General features: G+C 48.7%; 2 protein-coding genes across 10 annotated transcripts in view; one reads left to right on the forward strand and one right to left on the reverse strand.

The window, feature by feature from the left end:
- The window catches only part of TMEM184B (transmembrane protein 184B), a 57,048-nt gene extending 52,981 nt beyond the window's left edge, over positions 1–4,067 (forward strand). For all 8 annotated transcript variants that reach the window (XM_075936989.1, XM_075937008.1, XM_075937002.1 and 5 more), the window contains one exon: positions 610–4,067. In XM_075936989.1, the coding sequence (XP_075793104.1) occupies positions 610–851 (242 nt within the window). In that variant the 3' untranslated portion in view covers positions 852–4,067. The remainder of the gene's footprint in view (positions 1–609) is intronic.
- On the reverse strand, positions 3,882–22,719 carry MAFF (MAF bZIP transcription factor F). 2 transcript variants are annotated; one of them, XM_006118945.4, is made up of 4 exons: positions 22,520–22,719; positions 22,125–22,310; positions 14,447–14,516; positions 3,882–12,976 (listed from the first exon to the last, which is right to left on the reverse strand). In XM_006118945.4, exons 1-4 carry the CDS (start codon positions 22,531–22,533, stop codon positions 12,563–12,565), a joined length of 684 nt encoding a protein of 227 aa, XP_006119007.2. In that variant the 5' UTR covers positions 22,534–22,719; the 3' UTR covers positions 3,882–12,562. The 2 variants fall into 2 exon arrangements, with proteins under 2 accessions (XP_006119007.2, XP_075793163.1); XM_075937048.1 differs by lacking the exon at positions 22,125–22,310 and having other exon boundaries at positions 22,520–22,718.
- Positions 22,720–24,373: the final 1,654 nt, after the last annotated feature.

A 24,373-nucleotide genomic window follows, 5' to 3' on the forward strand; every position in this document is an offset into this window, starting at 1 on the left:
ATGTGGAGCTGGTACGGCTGCAGCCTCCCTCACTGCTGCTGTGGGAGACATGCACTCATCTCTAGCTCCTCACAGAGGCTCCTTCTCTGATGCTTCCTTCTTCCCTTCCTAGTTTCACATCTGCCCCCTCTTTGTGAATGTTTTCCACTGCCCATCACAGCCGTGAACTCCTTAGTTCTATCTGCTTCCACTGTCCTGCCTAATGAATGTAAGCCCCATAACTCCCCTGAATTGCTACAACCTTCCTCTTGCTCTGTTTTACCTTCTCCAGATTCCTCACAGAAATTCTTTCTGGTCTGTGTCTTGCAATCACGCACCCCTACCAGCTAGGGCGGGATCTTCAGCTGTGTGGGTGTGCGGCCCATTCTCCAGTCTGCTGTTTTGAATTGGAATGGTTCAGCCAGTTGTGGCCAATCCTCTTCCAAATGCTGGGGGGAAAGCCGCTGAAAGCTTGTACCACTATTTATGGCACTCCTTTTGAAGCCCGTTGAAGGCATCCATCAAAAGATGTTAGGCTTTGGAGGGGCGGGGGTCACTGTGTGAAAATACCCTTCTCTGATTATCAAGGCTTTTCCCCCTCTCACTGCTCTCTCCCATCTTTCCTGGCAGGTCGCTGCGCCCCCATGAAGAGCATCTCCAGCAGCCTCAAGGAGACCATGAACCCCCATGATATTGTCCAAGATGCCATCCACAACTTCTCCCCTGCCTACCAGCAATACACCCAGCAGTCCACACTAGAGCACGGTCCACCCTGGCGCAATGGCAGCCACATAATCTCACGCTCCCACAGCTGCTCGGGTGCCCGGGACAATGAGAAGACCCTCCTGCTGAGCTCGGACGACGAGTTCTAAAAGAGGCCCCCGCCCCAAAGCTCCTCCCTGAGGCCAGTGGCTGCAACCATCCCAGTGTAGCCTGGAACCTTCCTCTTTATTTATTGAACCAGAAGTCATGTCACTTCCTGAATGGTGCTCAGTGCAGAATTGGGCACTTCCCAGTAGCTTTTGTGGGTGTGACGTCATGACTGGGGGGTATTGGTTGGGACTGTGTTTTCACACATTCTCTAAAGCAAAGATCAACTGGACCATGTTTTTTTCTCACTAATAACTGTTTAAAAAGCATGAAACACGCATGGCAATAGAGGAGCCCTAAGAAAAAGTGAACCCTTTTCTTTTTTTCAAGAGTAGGGGGATGAGTATAGGAAAAACTTCAGGAAATGAGGTCATATCCTCCCACCACTTGGGCAAGTTTTGTGGAACATGATTGGCTGGAATGAGAAGTGGCCAAAACTTTTTTTTTCTCGGTGAACAGCTACATTACTTTGTGCTCTGTTTTTGCGTAGTGGTTAACAAGGACACGGCATATCCCCCCCTCTACCCACCCCCACACACGGCATATCCCCTCCTCCCTCCCACACACACATTGTTTCCCTCTTTTTCAGCTCCTCCCTATTAATGTCTCTGTACCCTTTGGGCAGTATGATAGACACACCTGTAAAATTCTTGATGACCATATCAGACCATCAGTCCTCTCTGCTTCTCTGTTCTCTGGCTATTGTTGGAGGCTTTTGTTGAAAAGAAATCCATTTCCCAATACCCCTAATTATGCAATATTGTACTTCCGGGACAGAGAGGGCGACAAATTTCTTCCCAATCCCAGCTGGTAATCATGTAAAGCCCTGCAAGATGGGCATATTTGAGCCATTTTTTCCCTTTTGTGGGTGAGGAGTTTTATGATCACATGGGTGGTTAGACTTCCCATCTTACTCCTGCCTTATAGAAGCAGAATTCCTCCATGAGTGTCTGGCTGTCCCTCCTAGTAAGTCTTCGCACCGGCCATACTCAGTAACTAACGTTTAATACTTGTGGTTAGAGGTTAATAGAATATATTTCTGTGTAGTGGGGACATTTAACTCCAAACTGTCTCTCTTTGAGACTCTCTTCCCCTTCCAGAACTTTATCTTGCAAATAAATTCTAGAACATGCACCATTCCTTCCCCACTCTTCTGACAGCCTCCTGCCAATCTTGTCACCCATTGATTTGCCTTGCAGATTGAAGGCATATTGCAACTAGGATGGGATGTTAAATACTCCCTCCTCATCTTCCTCTTTGGTCAGGGCTTAACTGGGTCTGTTGGAGTTGTTTACAGATGGTGGCCAATCTGTCATGCACCTGCGTTGTCCCATGATCGCCCAGGGCTGAGTTGCTACTCTATAATCCCTGTCATGACTAATGTTGTAAAGGCTTGAGCCAAAAGCCACTGAAGTTGGTGAGGTTCTTTCCATTGGCTTCAGTGGGCTGTGAAGGTGGCCTTTGAGGGCCAGCAGAGGGACAATAAAGTCTCCCAGAAGAGCCAAAAATCTTGCCAGGCACAAAAAAATGCCTATTATTGGACTTCCCTGCTGCTGCTCTGTGCCTGTATTAAAACTGCCCACTGAAAGGGAACTGAAACCAGGTGGTTAACATAAAGCTGCTGCTTTTCCTCCCAGCTGGGCTTCTCTTCGTTCCTTCCCCATCATTAGGAACAGTCCTAAGCTGCTACTATGGCTTATGGCCCCTTGGCTAGTTGGAGTCAGTGAGCACCTGTTCTGTCATGGTGTGTCCAGCCCCTCGGCTGCGGGAGGCCTGATGGGAGGAGCTAGGGCCTGACTTCTTTTGCATGTGTCTTCCCCTACTTGTCTGTGCCTTAATTTTCACAAGCAAAGATCCCAGCTGCAGCACCTTTGGAAATTACCTATTCAGAAATGGTCTTGTTGGTGGAGAGTGTATATGGGCTAGAGGCGAGCCTGTTTCTCCTTGGGATGTCAGTGCACGTGTGGTTTGCTTTCCACTTTATGCTATTGAGAATATTCTCTAGGGAGGTGGGTACATTCAGAACACCTTCCGCTCCCCCTACCTCAAAGCTGCCAAAGGGCCTACGGACAATAGGGAGGGTGGTTTCTCTGAGGGGGGTGGGAGCAGAACATCTAAAAGCACTATTGGTATCCCCTCAGCCTTTAGTCCCAGGCAATATATGGTGCTTCCTTCCCACCCCACCCCTTTAGTCATTCACTGCTTAACTGAAACAAACACTAATTATCAGGCCTTTCTCCACCTGCAGTCCTACCACGATGGAGGACTGAAGTTCACACAGGCCTGCCTTTGCTTCACAACTATCCCTCATCTCTCTCATTACTTATTGACTCTCTCAGGGGGCCACAGAACCCTCCTTTTTTAACAGGGCTGTCCAGTCCCTGTATTTCCAGCTGCCATGTGTCCCCAACCCCCCATCTCACTTTAATTTGTTTGTAGTGAGTCTCCTGATGTCCCTCCCTTGGGTGGAGGGAGGTGGCTGAAGTTTGGAGTGGCCTGGGGTGGTGCCCTTGACCCTAAGATATTCAGACTTTTGGGGAGGGTTTTTTTTATTCTATTTTAAAGCGGATGCTGCATGTGCTGTGTGTAGGATCTGGATATTCTTGAAGCTTCCTGTGCTTAGTGGTTTAAAGTATAACCCTTTTGGCACTAGTCGCCTTTGGAAAAACAAAGAAACGTGGTAGACTCTAGAGCTGCATCACAGCCAGCTGCCATATGCTTGGTTTTATCACTACAGAAACCTCTCTGCAAAGCTTGCTGCTTACCTTCAAGATGGGCAAGTGCCAGAACGTGAAACTGACTGGCTGGCTAATAAGAAACAAGTACTCGATACAACTTAGTGCTGGAGGTCTGGGCTAATCAGTCCATTGACGGCGTATATCCAGCTAATGGTAGCTCAGAACCCTCGCACCTAGGCCAGTCCCCACAGTAGGCCCTCAGTGCTGCCCACTCCCTCTCCTGCTCTTTCTCCTGTGCCCTTTTTTACCATGTAACTTACCCATGGGATTTGTTTATTTTTTTTCCATATAGAGTAGTTCTTTGTATATAAAAGACTGGAAAAAATGTATGATAAATAAGACAGAGTCACCTAGTTTTGTACCTATCGTGTATAACTTGTGAGCTCAGCGACAAGCCGCTCTCTATTTTGGTCTTTGTGATGTTATAATACTCTGCAGATACAAGCAAATAAAATGACAAATAAAAATATATAGATTGTACTTAAACTGCCTCTGCCTCATGGTGTGTGGAGTTCTCCCTGCTCGGATCTTGTGACCTCTTTTGCCTCTTGCAGGGGCCTGAGCCACTCAGGCCCTGTCTGCTTATATGTCATTCAGGGTTTGTGAAAAAAGACCTCGAGCAATGTAACTTATACTGACAGACACCCCAGTGTGAACAGCGCTACAGTGGAAGGAGAGCTTCTCTCACCAAAATCGCTATTGCTGCTAGTGGAGGTGGTTTTATTAGGTATTGCATAGAGCAGCTATGCAAGTGATCTTGCAGCAGCACAGCTGCACCAGTATAGCTGTAAGCTCTCCAGTGTAGATGTGGCTTCCATCAAGTTTCTATCCTGTGGCTTTCCTTTACAAAACAAAAGCTCTTCCTTACAGTCTGTATCCGTCCATCTCCACCTCCTGGCAGCGCTCAGATTTGATGGGGATGTGTGTATGTCTAAATAAAAGTGCTGAAGAGGAACAGGACCTAAGCAAACTGAGGACAGGGCCAGATGGTAGAAGACCTGCTTTCTATTCCTGGTCTGCCACTGAGACTGTTCCAAACAATTTGCCCAAGAAAACCGAAATGGACTGTTGTATGACGTATGGAATCTGATTTTTCAGAGATCCTGAGCATTACAAGTCCAATTTAAGGCATGAGGGGGTGCAGGAGGTCAGCCTTTTTGAGAATCATGCTGCCAGGGCCTGGCACCCAAAATGAGTGGACATGTTCTTTACAAATCCATGCTGACAAGCTGTGTCAAACCAATCTAATAGCTTTCTTTTACAGGGTAACCAGCCTTGTGGAAGGGGGGAGGCGGTAGATGTGCTATATCTTGACTTTAGAATGGCTTTTGGTGCTGTTTTGCATAATGTCATAAACAATCTAGGAAAATAAAACCTAGATAATTACACTTGTGGACTGGTTTTATCAGTGGTTCACAATCAAGCTGGAGGGATATATATCAAGTGAGGTCCTGCAGGGATCCATTCTGGGTCTGGTTCTGTTCAATATCTTGATCAAAAATTTAGATAATGACATAGGAAGTTCACTTAAGGAGTCTGTGGATGATATCAAGATGGAATGGGTGTGGTTGATAAATCATTTGAGAATAAGATTAACATTCAAAATGGGCTGGACAAACTGAGAAAGCGGTTGGAAGCGAACAGGATGAAGTTCAGTAAGGAAAAATGCAAATTAGTGCACTTAGAAGGGAACAATCAGTTATACACATACAAAATATGTATGTGCCTAGGAAGGAGTACTGTGGAAAGAGATCTAGGGCTCATAGTGGATCTCACACACACACACACTCACACACAAAAAGTGGTCAGTATAACACTGCAAAAAAAAGCAAACATTCTGGGATGTTGTGTTGTAAGCAAGATGTGAGAAGTAATTGTTCTGCTCTACTCCAAGCTGTGTGTGCTTCACCTAGTGTATTGTGTCCAGTTCTGGGTGCCACATTTCAGAAAGGATGTGGACATTTTAGAGAAAGTCCAAGAGAACAGCAACAAAAATGATTAAAGATCTAGAAAACGTGATTAAAATTATAGGAAGATTGGAAAATGTTGGATTTCTTTAGTCTGGAGAAGAGAAGAATGAGGAGATATAACACTTTCAAGTACATAAAAAGGTTGTTACAAGGATGAGGGAGAAATATTGTTCTGGTTAATCTCTGAGGTTAGAACAAGATGGGCTTACGGTACAGCAAGAGCAATCTAAGCTGGATATTTTAAAAACTTCCTGCAGTAAAGTACTGGAATAAATTAAGTAGGGAGTTTGATGAATCACCGTTTTTGGATATTTTTTTAAGAACAGGTTATACCAGTATCTATCAGAGATGGTCTAGATCAGGGGTGGGCGATAATGTTTGATTGTGGGGAGCACTCTAGGAATTTGGTAAGTGGTCAAGGGCTGGACTGTTCTGTGATATTAATGGAGAGAGAGTGTGGGTCTGGGATGGATGCTGGGTACAAATGGGAGCTCGCAGTTGGGTATTGGGGTGCAGGAGAGCGTCTGGGTGGGAGTTTAGGTGAAGGAGGGGGTTGTGACCTGGAGCAGGAGATGGGGGCACAGAGTCTGGGAGGCAATTTGAATGCAGGAGAGGATTCTGACCTGGGGGAGAGATGTGGGAGGGGGTGCAGGGTCTGAGAGGGAATTGTGACCAGGGGCACAAAGTTGGGGTGTGGAAGGGAGGGGGCTGCCAGGTGCAGGCTCTGGCCTCTAAGCTGATCCTAGCCAGGAGCCCAGTAAGACCTCCAGGCTCCCTACTGCTGTGCCCCACATGCTGCTCAATGGGGCCACCTGTTGGGGCCAGCGTATTCATCTCTGTACAGCACACCCTTTGGGGGAAATCTGTGTGTGCTGAATGTGTCCACAAGCAGGCACCAGGTAGCTCTCATTGGCTGGTTTCCAGCCAATAGGAGCTGCAAGGATTGTGCTGGGGTGGGGGAGCCTGTCCGAGGATCTTGCTGGGCTGCAGGACATTGGCAGCCTAGATTACTGTGATGGGCCAAATCCGAATGTTTGGTGAGCCAGATTTGGCCTGTGGACTATATATTGCCCTCCCTTGGTCTAGATAATACTTCTAGTTTTGCCATGAGTGCAGAGGGCTGGACTAGATGACCTCTTGAGATCCCTTCCAGTTCTACACTGCTATAAACTTTAATCTCGCTGTGCCTCCATTTCTCTGTTCATACACTGGGATGATAATGGTAAGTGCTTTGAGATTTATCTGTTTGTGGGAAATAATATAAATGCAAAGAATTACAGTAGGGTAACTGAGTTTATTTTAAAAGAACAGCCCACGCTGATTCTAGGCTTACTAATATATTTTTGCCATGTACTTCCGGCCAGTATAAAAGTGGTGAGAAATGTGGTAGCTGTGTTGCAAGGGCTTCATTTCTAAGTCATAAGGCTGCCTCCCCAAATAAAGGAGGTCTCATCAAGTAGTGAGCCTACACTTTCTTTTCCCTGGGCATGGGGCCAGGGCCATAGCAGAGGAGGAACACTGGTGTGCTGGTAGCCTAGCTGGGGGAAGGCAAAGAGCCAGGCATGGCCCCACCCACATTCCACCTGCCCCCAGTGCCCACCCTCCTGGTACTCCAGTCTGGGGCTGCGCGGTGCACCCTCATCCTTCCCCCTGATGCTCCAGGGCTGGAGAGGTTGGGCTGCATGGTGCACCCTTCTCCCTCCCTGGGGCTGGGGCAAGCATGTGCCAGCCTGCTCAGCTGCTCTCCCAGTGGTGGTGGGGGGGGGCTTGCCTCCTCCAGCCTTACCTTCACCTGTCACCCATGGCTGTGCTGGTGGAGGCTGAGAACATGAATTCTAGGGACAGTGCACTAGAGGCTGCTGCAATGGGACGCACTGACGGGGGATGTCAGTTGCAGAACGGATGTGTGGCTGCAACATTGCTAGAGGCTGGGAACATACCTGTGCACATTACAAAGTGCTGTAAATAATCCCTCCCACCTGGGCTCTGGAGAGCAGAAGTCATCACATGTTTTTCCATATAGGTTAAGAGGATCCTTGTTTTTCTGTGGTGATGGCAGCGCTGTGGAATGTGGAGCTGGTGGAACAGCAGTGGCTGACCTCTAGGTAGCATTCCTGGAGTTCCATCCTGCACCTGCTTCCCCTGCTGCAGCCTGCATTCCTTCCACTGGGGCCTCCTAGCTTGTAGTTTCCCCAGTGGGAAGGATCTCAGCTTAATGAGGCAGTGTGGTCTCCTGGCTGAAAGGCTCCTATGTAGGCAGCAGAATGGACCCACAATGTGTCTCTCCCTGCAGCCCCTGTGACTCTATACAAGCCTGCCAAGTATCTTGGTATCAGGCTCCTTCTACCTTCTGACCCCATATCACTAGTTGCTGAAAGCTCTTACCACCAGACTGCATTTTGGGGAGGCCTGGCCACTTATCATCAAGCAGACTCCAGCCTATTCCCAGCAGGATGAGAACCCTGGTAGTCACCGGGCACTCGTTGCCTCTTTCACTGCCAACATTTCTATCACTAGGCAGGCAAGGGGACTGAATGGGCAAGGCTGAGTCAGATTACCACCTCTCCAATGCAAAAAACCCAAGCCTGCCCAGTCCCCAACAAAACTACATGGGCACACGTGTTTCAATAGCCACTGGCAATATCTAGAGAGTGATTCCATCATGCAGCTCCTCACTCCCACGACTCAACCCCTCTTGCACACACAGGCGGCTTGCATGTTGGTGAGCAGCAAGATTCCCTTTAAATTGCACAGCAGTGCAGACTCTCAGCTGCTTAATCAACCCCGCCCAGTCAGGCAGCCCCTTGCATGGAGCCCTTTGGTGGGTAGGGTTGCCAAATGTCCAGTTTTGAACCGGACAGTCCAGTATTTGAGCATTCTGTTCTGGAAACAAATTGAGAAAATGAGACAATATAAATGTCTGGTATTTTCTAAATAAGATGTAAGGTAGATTGTGATGTAATGTCAAGTGTGTCCGGTATTTTTGTTGAAACCATGTGGCAGCCCTATTGGTGGGCAGACATTTGCTGTATTTTTACCCTTTTTGAGCTGTTATCCCTGTGGAAGTAGGAACACTGCAGCATCTTTAGCTGGACCCAAACTTTGAACATTGGTTATCCCAGTGTGTTGTGATGATAATGCAACTCTTTAGACCTGTGTTTAAAAAAAGGAAAGAGTTTGTGGAAACTGGCAAATTCATCAAAAATAAAATCAACCAGGCCTGTCTCAAGTGTTAACCCCAAGGCTGAGGCATTGTCTCTTGGCACTGTGTGTTTGTGTTGCTGCCTCTCATGTTGGATCTGCCCTGTGTATAAAAGTGTAATCCACCCTCAGGCCTGCCACTCTGACTCCCTGCCACTAGGAGCCAGAGTCACTCGTATCTGACAAGGCCTCAGATCCTCTGTCAGAGCTGGTCCCCACTCTGGGACTCCGAGCACAGAAGATGGGGGCCTGCAAGAAAGCTTACATACCTTGCCTCTATAGGCTCTGCTTACGAAAACTCCCCCAAGTCACAGATTTATTGACTTTGGGGGATTGCTGCTACCACCAAGTGAAACAAACCCCTTTCTTCTTGAATCCAGGAGGGTACCCAAGCTCCTCTGCCACAAGAGAGCTTGAAAAAAGAAACAAAAAGCACAGAAAAACAAACTGTATCTCTCCAAGGTTAGGCAAGACACACACCGCCCTCCTGTTACCTTCCAGGACACAAGAAATCAAATCATCACCTTAAAAAAGATGATTTTATTAACAAAACAAAAAGATATACTTGATAATGCATACTAAGTTGCTAGGTGTTACAGATCAACTGAGTAAAACAAAGAGAACATCGTTAATATTCTCTTAGTGAATGGGAGAGGGAAGGCATAGATTCACACAGAGAAGTTTAACCAAATAACGAAAACAATGAAAAATGCTCTGATGGTAACTAAATAAACATTTTCCCTTTATTTACTCATGATCACTTCCTGGTTCTGTCCACTTCCATGCCCCAAATTCCTTGGAGGCATTGTAGTCCTGCCTGGATTTAAATCATTCTGTCTCTCTCAACTCCGAGCTTAACTTTCCCACACAAAGAAAGCAGGCAGGATAACTTATACAATTCAGATTTCAGCACTGTATCCCATTGGTTCTTCTGGCTCCCTGCTAGCTACCTGAGTTTAACCCTTTAATCACTGGGAGCTGGCCAGTACTACTCCTATCCATCACACCCCCAAATCATGATTTCACAGAACAACCCATTCTTTTTATTTACTTCCCAGCTTCTGAAGGCTTCGGGTACAGCTGGTTCATGTGCTGAACCTTTTCTGACCGACCAGGAGGGTTAGTAACTTACTTTTTTAATGAAAATGATATTTTCCATGCAAGTTCTTCATGCCATCAAGTGGGATTTTGAGAAAAACAGCCAACTGAGAGCACCACAAGCACTGGCAATACTGATTCAGAGCTCTCTTTTACAGCTTATTAAACCCACCACGCTCTCTCTGTGGAAAATAATTGCTTTATTTGTAAAGTTACAAAATACAGAAGAGTCAGGTAGATCACTTACTGTACATCAGAAAATAAATACCTTTTTTTTGCTCTATATAAGATAAAATGTGATTTGCATATATAAAATATAATGTACGGCTCTGTACCAACATCCTGGCTGTGCCGAGAGGCGGAATGGCAAAGAGGACGTGACAATAACTTACATTCGTGCAATAAATAAACCAAAGGTGGGGGGAAAGGAGAGGCGAACCATGGAACCTCCCACAAAGTACATGGGGGAAAGCGGAGATGGAGGAGTTTGGCCACCCCTCTCAACAGCTGGCTGCAGCTCTGTGATGAGTGGCCAGACAAGCTGCGGGGAACAACCAATCAGGTTTGGGGGAACTGAAGTGGCTAATTATCTAATCTAGCACATGGGCAAAAGGTGACTGCCCAGTATTTTTACTGATCCCTATGCAGGCTGTATTTATTTGTGGGTCTGAACCCACCCTCCCATCCCTGCCTGAGCTCCTGTTTGAATGATATTGCGCCTTTGAGACCAATGGAACTAGTAGGGAACAGGGAACTATCCTGGACTCTCCAGCTTCTCACTTTCCCTCACCAGCCTCATTCAGGGCCAAGGGCACTGAACTGGGAGTCAAGAGATCTGGCTTGTCAGTTCCTACCTGTGCCTCCAACCTGCTGGGCTGTGTGCCTCTGTTCCCCCCCCCCCCCCCAGTAGAATGTAAGCTCCTGGGGAGAGGTGCTTGCTCTCCATTAGTTGGTGCAGTGCCTAGTGCAATGGGATGCCATTCTTGGGGAGAGGAGGAAGGGAGTGGAAGTCCAGGCGCTACTGTCATGTAACTAATAATTTTATCTCCACTACAGCTGTGTTTATTTCCTTCCTGCTGGCCTTTTAGAGAGTCCCACCATTCCATGGAGGAAACGTCACTATTGGAAGGAAAGGGTGTGAGTCTGTGTGTAAACAGAGATAAAAGGACTTGCTCTCTTCCCCCTGCTCCTCCTCCAAATAAAATCCCATCTTTAAAGGCAATGAATCAAATGTGAGCATGTCCAGCCCATTTGCGCTGGTTCCTGGCTCCATCTGCCTTTTCAGGCTGTACTGGTTTTTGTACGGATGGATCCAGACCAGCAAAACCAGATTGATACAACTTCCTTCTGCATGGCTTATCTCTGCAGTTCGTTTGGCAATTGTGCCAGCTTGCAGTTACGCAATCAGAGACGCACTGAGACGTGCTGTGCCTGCTTTGTTCTTCCCAGAGCTTCTCAATGTTGTGGTCACAAAATGTGATTTGAAAGAGGCTCTCTCCCTTCCAGCACTTCAAACATAGTCCTGCTGCTACTTCTCTAGCCAACTACTCACTTGCTCTGTTCCTCTTTCCAGTGTCTCTGCTCTCGCACTCTTTCCTTTTCTCTCTCTCTCTCTCTCTCTCTCCTTTTTACCCCATCCTGGTCTCTTTCTCAAACCCCAAGTCCCTTCCTTGCAGGGGATGTTGGAAATTTAGCTAAGCTGCTAAATGTACATTCACCCCTACAACTGAGTCTTTGTATTTCCAGTGTGCTTATCACCCTGATGTCAAGCAGAGATGTGCACTGGAATGGCCAGGCTACACGTGCTACAGTCAGTCTGTCTTCTCTCCATCACTCACATGCTTGTCCTCTTGCTTTCCTCCTTCTCTCCATTAAACTGAAACCTCTCTTTCCCCAGCACTACCCTTGTTCTCCCAATCCCTGAAAGACAGGCTTAAGTCAGCTAGATGAGTCTCTGCCATTTGCTCTCAAGATCAGTTGTTTCAGGGCCTTTCTGAAAAGGTGTGGGGAGGAGATCCAGGGATTTCTCTGACCCCTGGGATGCAACTGACAAGGAGGCAGGAAAGGTTGTTGTTTATCTCCCTGCTGAGAGGACACAACAGAAAATCTGGACTAGCAGGGCCCGAGTTAAGGAAGAGAGGGCAGCAGCTTTTTTGCAATTCCTGAACAGGTATCCCACCCCCTGCTCTGTGCTCGACAAAGGCAAACAGGTCCTTGGCCTGGCCCTCTCCACCTCCATCTCACAGATCTTGGCACCAGACAGCTCTGGGAGCTGCACCCCTACCAATAACAAATGGGAAGGGTCTCTGAGCCCCTTGTCTAAATACTGGGGGAAAAGGCCCTGATCTGAGCCCCTGGTGTAGAGACCGAGGGAGGGGCACTGATAGGAAGGAAAAGCTAAGAGGAGACTTCTCAACAGTACAGAATTGGTCAGAGGGAGGGAATATTTCAGCTAGGAGATTCCGACTGGCACGTTTTCACCCGGCTTGACAAGCTGGTGGGGAGGGATCCGTGGACGGAGGGCTGAGTCACTGCTTGGTTCTAGGAAGGTGGGAGCGGTGGAGAGAAATCGAGGGACCACTTGTTTTAGGGTCTTCAAGTCAATTCTGTCTTGCAGGGATTGTAGGAGGAGCCAAGGCAGCGGCTGTCCATTCTGGGTAAAGAGCTGGGCCCAGCAGGACGCAGTTCATGGGGAGCAGACAAGCACTAGGAGCATGTGGCCTGGTTGGTGCCAGATTTGACGATGGTGATGACGCTTGCGGTGGCCACCTTGGCGGCAGAGCCATGGGCAGCAACTGTGCGGGCAAAACCCTGCAGCGCCTCGTACTTGCCCCGCAGGGCGTCCAGCTCCAGGCGCATGGCAGCGTTCTCGCGGGCCAGCTTGTCCACCTCCCGCTCCAGCTCCGTCTTCTGCTTCTGCAGCTCCTCCTTCTGGCACACCCGCTTGACCCGGCAGCTGGCCGCGTAGCCGCGGTTCTTCAGCGTGCGCCGGCGCTGCTTCAGCCGTGCCACCTCCTCCTTGGAAAGACCCCGCAGGTGGTGATTCAGTTCCCGCACCGACAGCCCCATCAGCTCCTCGTCTGATAGCTGGGGCACGTTTTCCCCCAGCTCCTGCTTGATCTGGCCGAGAAAGCACCGGGGGAGAGGAATGAGTGTGTGAGAGAGGCAAGGAGGGGCAGAGGAATACGTACAGGGGGAGGGGAATGGAAGACAGAAGACAGTACAAAGTGGGCAGGAATACTGGAAGGGGGAGACCAGTGGGCCATAGAATCATAGAATCATAGGACTGGAAGGGACCTCGAGAGGTCATCGAGTCCAGCCCCCCGCCCTCAAGGCAGGATCAAGCTCCGTCTACACCATCCCTGACAGATGTCTATCTAACCTGTTCTTAAATATCTCCAGAGAGGGAGATTCCACCACCTCCCTTGGCAATTTATTCCAATATTTGACCACCCTGACAGTTAGGAATTTTTTCCTAATGTCCAATCTAAACCTCCCCTGCTGCACTTTAAGCCCATTACTCCTTGTCCTGTCCTCAGAAACCAAGAGGAACAAATTTTTGCCTTCCTCCTTGTGACACCCTTTTAGATATTTGAAAAGAATAGGACTGAAGTAGGACTGCTATGTCCTCCCCTTTTTTACTGGCTGTGCGATGGGGGAGGGATGAAGAGGAACAAGCAGGGGGCGGGGTTTTGGGGGAAAGACAGGCAGTGCAGGAGCGAGGCCTTGGGGGAAGTGGCAATTTGTGGGGCAGGGCTTGGGGAGAAGGGTCTGTGCAGGGACAAGGTCGTGGGGAGGTGTGACATGAGGGCAGGGTTTCAGGGAAGCAGTGGTCTGGTGGGTGGGGCCATGTTGGGTGACCAGGTGTCTGTTTTGTTTAATTGGAGTCCCTGGTTGAAAAGGGACACTGCTGGCTTCAGTTGGTACTGCTGACCAGGCTGTTAAAACTCCGGTCAGCAGTGATGCGCGGCTAAGGCAAGCCAGTCCCTACCGGTCTTGCACTGCACTGGAAGCAGCCAGCAGGTCTGGCTCCTAAGCGAGGAGGCTCCAGCTCCACGCGCTGCCCTTGCTCTGAACACCAGCTCTGTCACCCCTTGGATGGCACCCAGGGAATGGGAGCGGTGCCTGCCCACCCAAAGTTATGGCCCACTCACTTGCCCCATCCTGGCTATGCCACTGGGAGGAGCCATAGGTGGCAAGAGCAGCATGTGGCCCCGCTCTCCCCTCCCCAGCCTGGACACTGGGACTTGTGGGCTGTTTCCGGGGTGCAGTGCGGTTACGGATTAGGGAGAGGCAATGGGCCTGCTGTAACCTCACTGCGCTGTTGACTAGAGAGCTGCCTGGGGTAAGCCCATGCTTAAACCCCAGCCCTGAGCTCCCTCCAACCTGCACCCCTCCTGCACGTCAAACCCTCCTTCCTGGCCCCACCCTGAGCCAGCACCCCAAAAGTTCACAACTCTAGGCCATGGTTCATGTGCCAGTATAGAGGGGGGGCACTTTTACCACTCATGAGGTGGGCAAGAGGAATGGAGGGAACGCAGAGGGGTGAGACAGAGGGTCAGGGAGAGCGGAGATAATGCTCTTTCGTACCTTCAGGGCCTTGCTCGATAAGCTGTCTGCGGACATTGTCTCCTGCAGTCGTGCTCCCCACACGAGGACCCTGCAAACAAGCCAGAGGCGACATGTCACTCCCTTCCGTCCTTGTTCATTTCGTGCACGAGGCTCCCTCAGTGCGGGTATGTCTACACCAGCTCGTTAGTTCGAGCTAGGTAGGCAAATGAGGGCAACCGGAGTTGCAAATGAAGCCTGGGATTTAAATATCCTGGGCTTCATTTGCATGTTCCTGGGCGCTGCCATTTTTAAATCCCCCTTAGTCCGAACTGCATGCCCGCGGCTACATGCGGCACGGAGTAGGTAGTTCAAATTAGAGATCCTAATTCGAACTACCTACTCCGTGCCGCGTGTAGCCGCGGGCACGGAGTTCAGACTAAGGGGGATTTAAAAATGGCGGCGCCCAGGAACATGCAAACGAAGCCCAGGATATTTAAATCCCGGGCTTCATTTGCAACTCCGGTTGCCCTCATTTGCCTACCTAGCTTGAACTAACGACCTAGTGTAGACATACCCTATGTATGGGGGAGAGGGCAGAAAAGACAGCCTGGACCATAGCCTTTCTTTGAGCCCCAGCATTTTTTGCCCCCGTTAGAGTTGCCAGATGGTTTCACCAAAAATACCCTTCTCCCCTCCTCCGAAATCTTCGGGAAAATTTTGTTGAGGAAAAAAAAAAAAAAAGCACCAGGCTGCCAAAATGCAGTTGTGGCCCCTTTAATTGCTGGGCCGCTCCCCTGCCACTCCACTGACCGCTGCTGCGTGTCTGTTAGGAGCCAAGCCAGGAAAAGCAGAAAATACTGGACATTTTATATATCCGGTATATTCTCAATCAAACAGAAGGTGCAAATACCAGACTGTCCAGTTCAATACCGGACACCCTACTGGCGCAACCCTAGCCCCAGCCCCAGCCCCAGCCCCATATACCATGGACATGTGGGTGCATCCCCTGTCCTGGTAAAGAGATGAGTCTCAAGGGACACAGAGATCCAGCACTGAATGATTCAGCTATTTTGTTTTAAAACAAAACTTTCCAATATTCCTTCCTCTCCCTTACTTCCTCCAAATAGCAAGCAGCAGCCAGAACCTACGGCTCCTTCCCAGTGTCATAGCCAGGATGGGGCAAGTGGGTGGGCGGGCAATGATGGGGGGGTAGCAGCAACAGGGCCATCTCTCTCCAGCTCCAGCTGGCCTTGCGGGAGGGTGGGAGGGATAGACACACTGGCCAGGTACTCCATAGAAACGTGTACCCCTCACCTGGCAATCAGGGTTTGCTCCCACTGCCTGCGGGCCACTCCAGCTGGGGGGCGGGGAATCAGGGGCTTGCCCTGCTCCCACCCAGTGCTCTGAGCAGGTTGTGGTATCAGGGCACGGAGAGCTTGCCCCACTCTGCCCGCCCAATGGCCTGTGCAGGGTTGGGACATGGAGCGTGCAGAGCGGGCTCCCAGCAGCAGTGGGGTTGGGACACTGGGGCTTGCCCGCTCCTGTGCTCCAGCTGTGAAGCAAGATCGGGGGCTTCCCCGCTGCCCTTGGTCGCCTGGCGCTCACAACTCCGCTCCCTGGCAGGAATGTTGGGTGAGTGGAGCAGGACTAGCCCCCCCACCCCACTCCCCAGGCCTGGCTGGAGCACTGGACAGAAAGAAGCATGCCCCTGCACCCAGGTGGGAGCAGAATCAGGACTGGGGGTGGCTAGGCCTGGATCCTAAGTCGGTGGGTCACAACCCACTCAGGCCCATCCATAGCTATGCCCCTGCCTGCCCCCCAATGCAGGTTACAGCTGGATTCTCCTCTGCCCTGCATCGTCCGCCCCTGAAATAGATGCCCCCCCCATCCTTCACCAGGAACTGCACAAGGGCAAGAGCTTTCCTGACTGAGAGGAACCAGGGTGGGGCTACAGCTGGTGGGTGTGTGGCTGAAAGTCTGTGCCTGGAAAGGCTGGCTAAGCCTAAAGGGAAAGCAAAAGCAACACAGGTAGCAGGACCAAGCTGGCCATTCGAACCTTCCCAAACTTGTCCAAAATACCCCAACCCCGTGCCCTAGAGTTAGAGGATTTGGGAGGCAGCCCTGTTGCAAGCAATGCAAAGGGTCCTTTCGGCCTCCCTGGTCCCCCTTAAGAGCTGTGTCTTTCTGAGACATCTTCTCTCCCCAGGGGCTGCACTGGGAGAGCTGAGCCACATGTCCTCCCCTCAGGGCAGGGGAAGGATGGGCCAGCAACAAGGGGAAGGAGTCACTTGCTTTGCTCTGCTGAAATGTGCCCAGAAATGACACTAGACTGAGCCCATGAGCTGAGGAAAGCCAGGCTCATAGAGAACTCTCTCCCGGAGGGCCAGCTCTGGAGGTGGGAGGGGACTCGGGCACATTCCTTTCGCCCCCGAATCCCAACTGGAGCCCTGGCCACAAGTAGGACGTCTCTCCTGGGGTCATGACTCCTCCTCGGGGAGGAGACAGGGCTGAGTTAAGAGTAACCCCCAAAGCAAATGGGGCAGCTGCCTCATGGGCTGATCCAACTGCCCTATGGCAGGGAGGGACCTCTCCTGGGGATCCTGTGACCCTCTCACTCCACTGTGTCCTCCGTGAGGATACAATAGAGGCAATTCCTGCCAATGCACGCAGGCAGGCCTGCACACAGAAACACCGCCCAACCTTCCACCTAGCTGACGGGTATCAGTCTTCCTTCTCAGGGGTGGCAGCGCGATCCCAGTCTAGAAAGCCCTTTGCATCATCTAGGATAGAAGGTACTAGGGATGTGGATGCTTTCTTTTTTGTCCCACCTGTATGCATGTAGGTTTGATACACAATAAGCATATGCCCAGATGTACCTGCACGATCATGCACAAGGTTGCTCCCTGCCCTGCTTGTGAAACATGAGCACAGCCATGAAGCCTCGAGCTCTGACAAAGCCCGACCTCAACACACACCACAAAGAACACAACAGTGTCAGAGCCAGGAGCCACTCATTTCACAGACACGCCAGCCCCTTCCCTCCCCGTCTTCCCTTCCCGGGGGCTGGCGCAAAAGAGGCTTGTGGCTGAGTGAATCAAACGTCTGGAGCGTTCCAGTGGAGGAGGAACAGGAGTGAGGGAGGCAGCCAGGGTGTGGGAGGGATAAAAGCCATCTCACTGTGATTCAGCATAGCGCGCGGGAAGGTCACCAAGGCTATGCGTACCCCCTTCCTCGTAATTCTCCCACTGCCACAGCGTGGCAGGGAGGGAAAGGGTTGCAAGGTTGATGTGACCATGATTACCCTGAACTAACAGCCATATAGCACCATGAATTGGTCCAGCAAGACAAGTTCTCTGGTCCAGTGAGCTTCCAGTGAATGGGAGAAAGGTGACAGGGTAGGTAAGGGATGGTGAAAGGACCAGTAATAAGAGAAAGAGAAGGCAGTATTGGGAGAAGTTGGCTGGAAGGCAGAGAGAGAGGCTGCCTGATGGTTGAGAAGAAGCAGACTGGGAGCGGAACAAGGGAAGGTGGAGAGCCAAGAGCATGAGGAGGAGACCTAAGGAGCGAGGACTGGGAGAAGCAGAAGGAGTGGAAGACGAGAAAATGAGAGCAGAGTTGGAAGTAGAGGAATATGGACTGCACAGGGCCCTGGATGTGCAGGTGTCAGGTGAGGAGCTGGAATCTGATACAGTAAGAGATAAAACATTAAGAGATAAGACAGTAAAGAATGTGGGTCAAGGATGCAATCACGTGACCAGAGCAATAGGCAAAGGTAGATGAGTGGAATATTTGATCGGCTGAAGGAGGCGGGGACTGTTAGGGTACGTCTAGTTCACATGCCGCTGCTGACAGAGGCATGTAAAATAGGCTACCCGACATAGTCAATGAAATGGGGATTTAAATATCCCTGGCTTCATTAAAATAAAAATGGCTGCCGTGTTATGCCAGCTCAGCTGATCGTCGGCACAGTATGCGAGTCCAGACGCGATCGGTCGACAGGGGAAGCCTTTGTCGACTGCTCCCTTATGCCTCATGAAACAAGGTTTAAAGGAGCGGTCAACAAAGGCTTCCCTTGTCGACCGATCCGCATCTTGACTTGTGCACTGTGCCAACGATCAGCTGAGCCAGCACAGTGTGGCGGCCATTTTTATTTTAACGAAGCTGGGGATATTTAAATCCCCGCTTCACTGACTATGTCAGGTAGCCTATTTTACATGCCTCTGTCGGCAGAGGCATATAATCTAGATGTACCCCTAAAGGCAGAGAGGCCAAACTGTAAGAGGTTTCAGTGATGAGATAATCAACATGTGGAAAAATCAGATCTTCATGTAACCTGTGTTATTGCCGCTGAATCCAGAAATGCTAGCCAGGCTCAGTCTGCCATTGTCACAGGAGAAAGAAAATTCACTGGAATAGCCACTTGAGACCGGCTTCTTGAAATGCCCACTCTCAGAGACAGGAAGGAGACGTCCCCATGTTGGAGACTAGAATAGGACTTTCATGACCTGGGGATGATGGAATCAGAGACAGGGAGCAGGTTCCCCACATGTGGGTACCAGAGTCTATGCAGTGTCACGGTCTTCTGCTACTTGAAAAACTTGGGTGAGATGTTCAAGCTAAGATTCCTCGTACACAGGAAATTCAATTATTAAAGCCCCTCAATGGCATTAACTCAACTACATTATGCCTCAAAAGCTAAAACAGAGTACTAGCCACCATGTTTAGCGGATAGTTTTTTCAGATCTTGGTTTGCCCACATATTGGAATGACTATAAACTATCTCCAGTTCACCCTGCTTTAGGGCTATGATTTAACACACACAAGGGACAGGGTATTCAGGCCTTCTCCTCCAAGGCATTTAGTGCCAAACTCCCATACAGTACTTCAGTCCTCACTTAGCAGGACACTGGTCCCATTGAACTCAGGGGCAAAAAACTTCCATTGACTCCATTGGGAACAGGTTTGGGCTCCCTGTACTGATTTATGCCCAGCACTGCAGCAAGTAGCTCCATTGGACAAGACTTGGATTAAGGAGGGAAAAAAGAGCTTCCCTCATACAACAAAGGAAAAAGTTTCCTAGGTAGCGTCTTCTCTTCCTATACCATCATTTGGAGGTGGCGCCACATAATTTGTTGTGAGAAAAGAGAGCTGACCTGGTAGTTAAAGATGCCTCAATGTCATCATGATGGGTGTGTTAGAAACAGGCAGGGAGGCTGATTGACACTGAGTGGGAGGAGTTGGCTTTGGTGACAAGCCCATGGAGGTGGGGTAAAACTATTGCTAGTAGCATCTACAGTAACTCCCATTGGGATTATCATTCGGCAGTCCAAGGAAAGGAAAACTGGACCTTTTCCTCTCACTCTGCACCAGGTTTTGAAGGGTGGGGAGTAGCTCTCCCTGAAGAGAGGCATCTGCCTGGAGAAATCTTCAACCAGACTATGTCTACACTTGCATTTGATCAACAAAGCTTTTGTTGTTCACAGCTGATACAATGCCCCTTCTCCCTCCCCCACCCCCCTGCCCACACACACACTAGGGATGTTAAATTTAGATTAATTCACTAATTGAATAGTCGATGGGATTTCCATCAATTATTCAGTAAGTCTATAGGGGCATCTCCGCCTTTGAACCGTAGCAAGAGCCCTGCCGGTGGGTGCCTCAGCCTTTGAAATGTCCAAGAGTCTGGGTGGGGCTCTTGTACATTTCAAAAGGAATCCCCCCTCCCCCCCCAGGGAAGGGGATCAGCAGGGAATCCCCCAGGGCTTCTGCTTTTGAAATGGACAAGAGCCCTGCTGGGGCTCTTGTGCATTTCAAAAGCAGAATCACAGAAGAAGTGGTGCAAGCAGAGACAACTTCAGTCCCCGCTTGCGCTGTTTCCACTGTTCCTCTATCTCCCCTGTCCCCCGCAGACTTGGTGCTGGGGGAAACTGGTTTTTAAGCCAGCCCCCCAGCACTGGCTCCTGTTCCCCCTGCCGCTGTCTCTCTCTGACTGAGGCAACAAGGGGACGGGTGAAGTAACTAGTTATATCACTAGTCAACTATCTGATAAACTTCTGTTTATTGGATAGTTGATTAGTCTCTTACATCCCTACCACACACAACAAAATTTTTGCCATGGCAAGTGCAAATGGGAACACTCTCCTGCCTAAAAGCTGCCTAATGTAGACATATCCTCAGTGTTTGGGCAGAGGGATAATCAGCAGAGGCAGATCCCAGCAATGTTGGGTGCTAAGCAGCATCCCAAGCACTGAAGGAAGATGGAATCAATGTTCCCTCTAATTTTTTCCATCCATGTGCAGATTAAATTTTGGTATATGAACTGAGGCATGTGCAGATGTGCACTACCAATAGAAACACATGCTGCCAACTGTGGGTGCTCTGGTAAATCAGCAGAGCAGCACCTGAATCTCTCCTGGGTGTCCAGCCAATCACTCATTTTACAGGGAACTTTGGTGGAGATACTAGTGTATGACCTAGGGGTGGTAAAAGGATTATCTGAGGGTCAGAAGAGGAACAGATGAGTGTTGCATTAGTGGGAGGACACTGACTGTCTCCACAACTGTTGCTTTCCTTTCTTTTTATGGCTTGCTTTAGCAGGAGTCACAGCCTAGCAACCTTACCTCTGAAAATTTGTGTGGGATCTGATATAATAGTTGTCATGTGATAATGAGTCGCTTAATTCTAAACACTGAACATGAAGAAAGTATTAACCCTAAGCTATTTTCTCTAGTTTCCTATAGAACTTCTGTCTCCAACTTTCCCCTGCCCTTCCTGCCTGGCTTTCGGCTACAGATTTAAAGAAACAGTAAACATATTTTCACAAATATGACCGATACTTAATACTCAGTGGTAGTCATTAAAAATTCAACATTTGCCCACAAATCCTCATATGTTGGTATGTATACCAGTGTCACACCTTCCCCCATGCCCTCAGAATAAGAAATAAGTCTGATATTTCCATGGCATCTGCTGGCAAATATTTATCACTGTATTTAGCACATTTTTCCCTAGAACTAAGTACTTTGTAAATTCATTCCCAAGCTATGCAGTTTACATAGGGATCACTTTGCCTGCCACTAAAATGCAATCACTTCTGGGCTGAAACACAGCAGCTGCTCAACAGTGCACAGAAGTACTACACAAAAATTAAGGACAGAAAGTAAAGAAAAAAGAATATTTATCCAACCAAAACCTCAAAAGGAATTTAGGGGCTCAATTTTGCAACTGTCACATAGCTAATACTACCACTGAAGCTAATGGGAGCTCAAGATGAAGCAGAGAACACAAGATGGAGTCTTTGTAGTTTACCCTGGATGGGATTTGGCTATGATTGCCACCTTTGAGGTACCAAAAATTGGGTATCTGGGATGATCCTGAGCCTATAAAACTAAGCAGCACGCAGTGTGTACTAAGCACCCTTACATATTTCCCAGGACAACTATCTTAAAAAGGGACCATCCTGAAAAATCCGAGGCAGAGGGTAATCCTAGATTTTCTCAGGATTGGTCTAACATCTCTAGGATTATTAAATGTGCTGGAGGAGTCTCAATGGATCAGGGCCTCAGCTGTACCTCTCTTTCACTCACATATATACATGCCCCACGCATCGTTAATTTGCACCATGAGTAACTTCTCTGTTATTGAGAGATTTCCTGCCCGCACAGCTGTCTAAGCTCAGCAATGGGTGTGTGAAAAACAGACATGAATGCACACTCACGGAGACACTCTGTGCTTTTGAACACTTTGATCCTCTGCATTGCTCTTCTCCCCACATGCTTCTCTGAAGATACACCCCTTATGTCCAGAACTTAAGTCCAGACAACCATGTCTTTTGCCAGACACACTCTCGCCCATCTTCATTTCAGCTGACATCAACCCTCCTTCTAGCTGGACACACGCAGTCCTAAAATAAAAGCACCACAGAGCTGTATCATTCAGGCGTTTTATCCTTCTCTGGTTAGGGAGGGCACAAGAAAAACAAAAAGCTCACACTGGTGAAACACACACATACACAGCCAGCGACATAAACACACCACCCCGAGCTCTCTGAAGTCTGTAAACATCTCTCCTAAGGAGGGGTGGGAGACAGCTGAACAGAGACTTCTCACTTACTGTGCTGTGTTCATTGCTTTGAGTCTTTGTTGTTGCTCTTCTCCCTTCTTTATCCCTTTAGAGATCCTTTTCCCTAATGGTTTCGGTTTAGTCTCCTTGTTTGAAGTTGTTGTTTGGAGAGGAGCTGGACTCTGGGCTGAGATCTGCTGAGTTGTAATATGAGTTTCCTGGAATTACTCACTCACAGGATTCTTTTCATTCATAAAAACACAGTCATGCGATGACATCATTGTTTCCCCTCCCTCTTTCTCCATCTTAGGGAAGGGCACAGCACAGGCATTCGAAACAAGAGGAAGCTGCCATCTTGGTGCTGGGCATCAATCTTAAAGGGCCACCATGCATGTTTGTTCTCCTTGTACATAGTAATAACCATTCTGACTGCTGCCCTTTATAATTAGTAATGTTGTGTACTTTTATAGTGAGAGATGATTTTATTGTTTTGCACGGCACTGGGAAATGGAGGGTGTAGGTTGTAGTCCTGAGTTTGTCACCTGGGCAATATTACCTCCCCGGCTTTGTCTCTAATATCCCGGGATCAACAGAGCTACAACTGCACTGCATCCAACAACGGAAGATATCAAAATCTATCATCCAAAATGGAAAGTCCACAACAAAAAAGGCAAAACTTAAGAGCATTACCTCACTCACCTTGTCTCACTTAGGAAAATCATTTAGTATCGCATGTTTCCCCTTGGTGACCTGGGGATATCGACCATTCCCTTGTCACCCAGACTTCTTGTAAGGCTAAATTAACTCTCTCTGCAAAGTGCATTGATTTCCTTGGGTAGAAGGCATTGTAGCAGTGGAGAGTATTATTTTTGTGTTCTTAATAATGCCTTGCATCTGAAGCAGGGCCCTCCTTAGTACGTATGGGGCCCTATGCAGTACTGTTAAACTGGTACTTCTATACCTGATGGCAGCTGGTGGGGGGCAATATTTTAGAGATGTGATTTTATAGTCTTCAGCAACACACTAATTAAATATTTTAAAGCAAATTTTAAACGAAAGTCCTTGTAGACTTAACACAGTAAATTCAGAAACTGATAGTACATACCTCCAGTTGGCAAATGCCTGTTAAATGGCTTCATTACCACTTGAATGGCTCTTTCCCAGGTTCAATATTCTGCTAATAAGTCTGGCAGGCTTTTTTACTTTTAAGTTAACTAGATGGTCTCTGGAGAAAGCAGAGCCACAGAATGGGGATGAGAAGAGGTGGATGGGAGGACATTAAGACCCAGTGGTGCCCCAAATTTTAAGGTGCCCTACACAACTGCATATTCCACATATGTATGGATGAGGACAGCACTGCTCTGAGGACTTCAAAGCACTCATGATTAGGAATGGATTTTACATAGTTTCTTTTAAAATGTTGGATAAGTACTGTATATGTAAAAATGGGGAGAAAGAGGAAGCAGTGGCGGGTTGGTTTTTTTTTGAAGTAAGTATTTTTAAATAGTGGAAGGTTTCACCTGTCCTCTTATGGAATGGTTATATCAATATGTTGTGTGTGGTGAGACGCATCATATAGGAATGACATGTCTAAGATTATCTATAAAAAGGAGTTTTTTTACTGTCTGTAACATACGATGTACCTTTATCATTTAGAGTACCAATCATAGGATACTAAGATTATCTGGTCACACAACTCTCCTGAATGCACCGAGCAGTTGCAATTTTCCAGTATCTGGCCTGCTGCCTTCAAGGTCAGAGAAAAATGAAGGAATCTCCTTGCATTATTTAGGGTCTTGTAATTGGGAGGAGATAAACATTTTAGCACAGCATTTAGTTCTGCATGGAGGAATACAGAAAGAAAGGAACTGTAACGGGGGTGATTCCTGGCTAGTGTCAGCCATC

The sequence above is a fragment of the Pelodiscus sinensis genome, chromosome 1 (assembly GCF_049634645.1).
Source record: "Pelodiscus sinensis isolate JC-2024 chromosome 1, ASM4963464v1, whole genome shotgun sequence".
Taxonomy (NCBI): Eukaryota; Metazoa; Chordata; order Testudines; family Trionychidae; genus Pelodiscus; species Pelodiscus sinensis.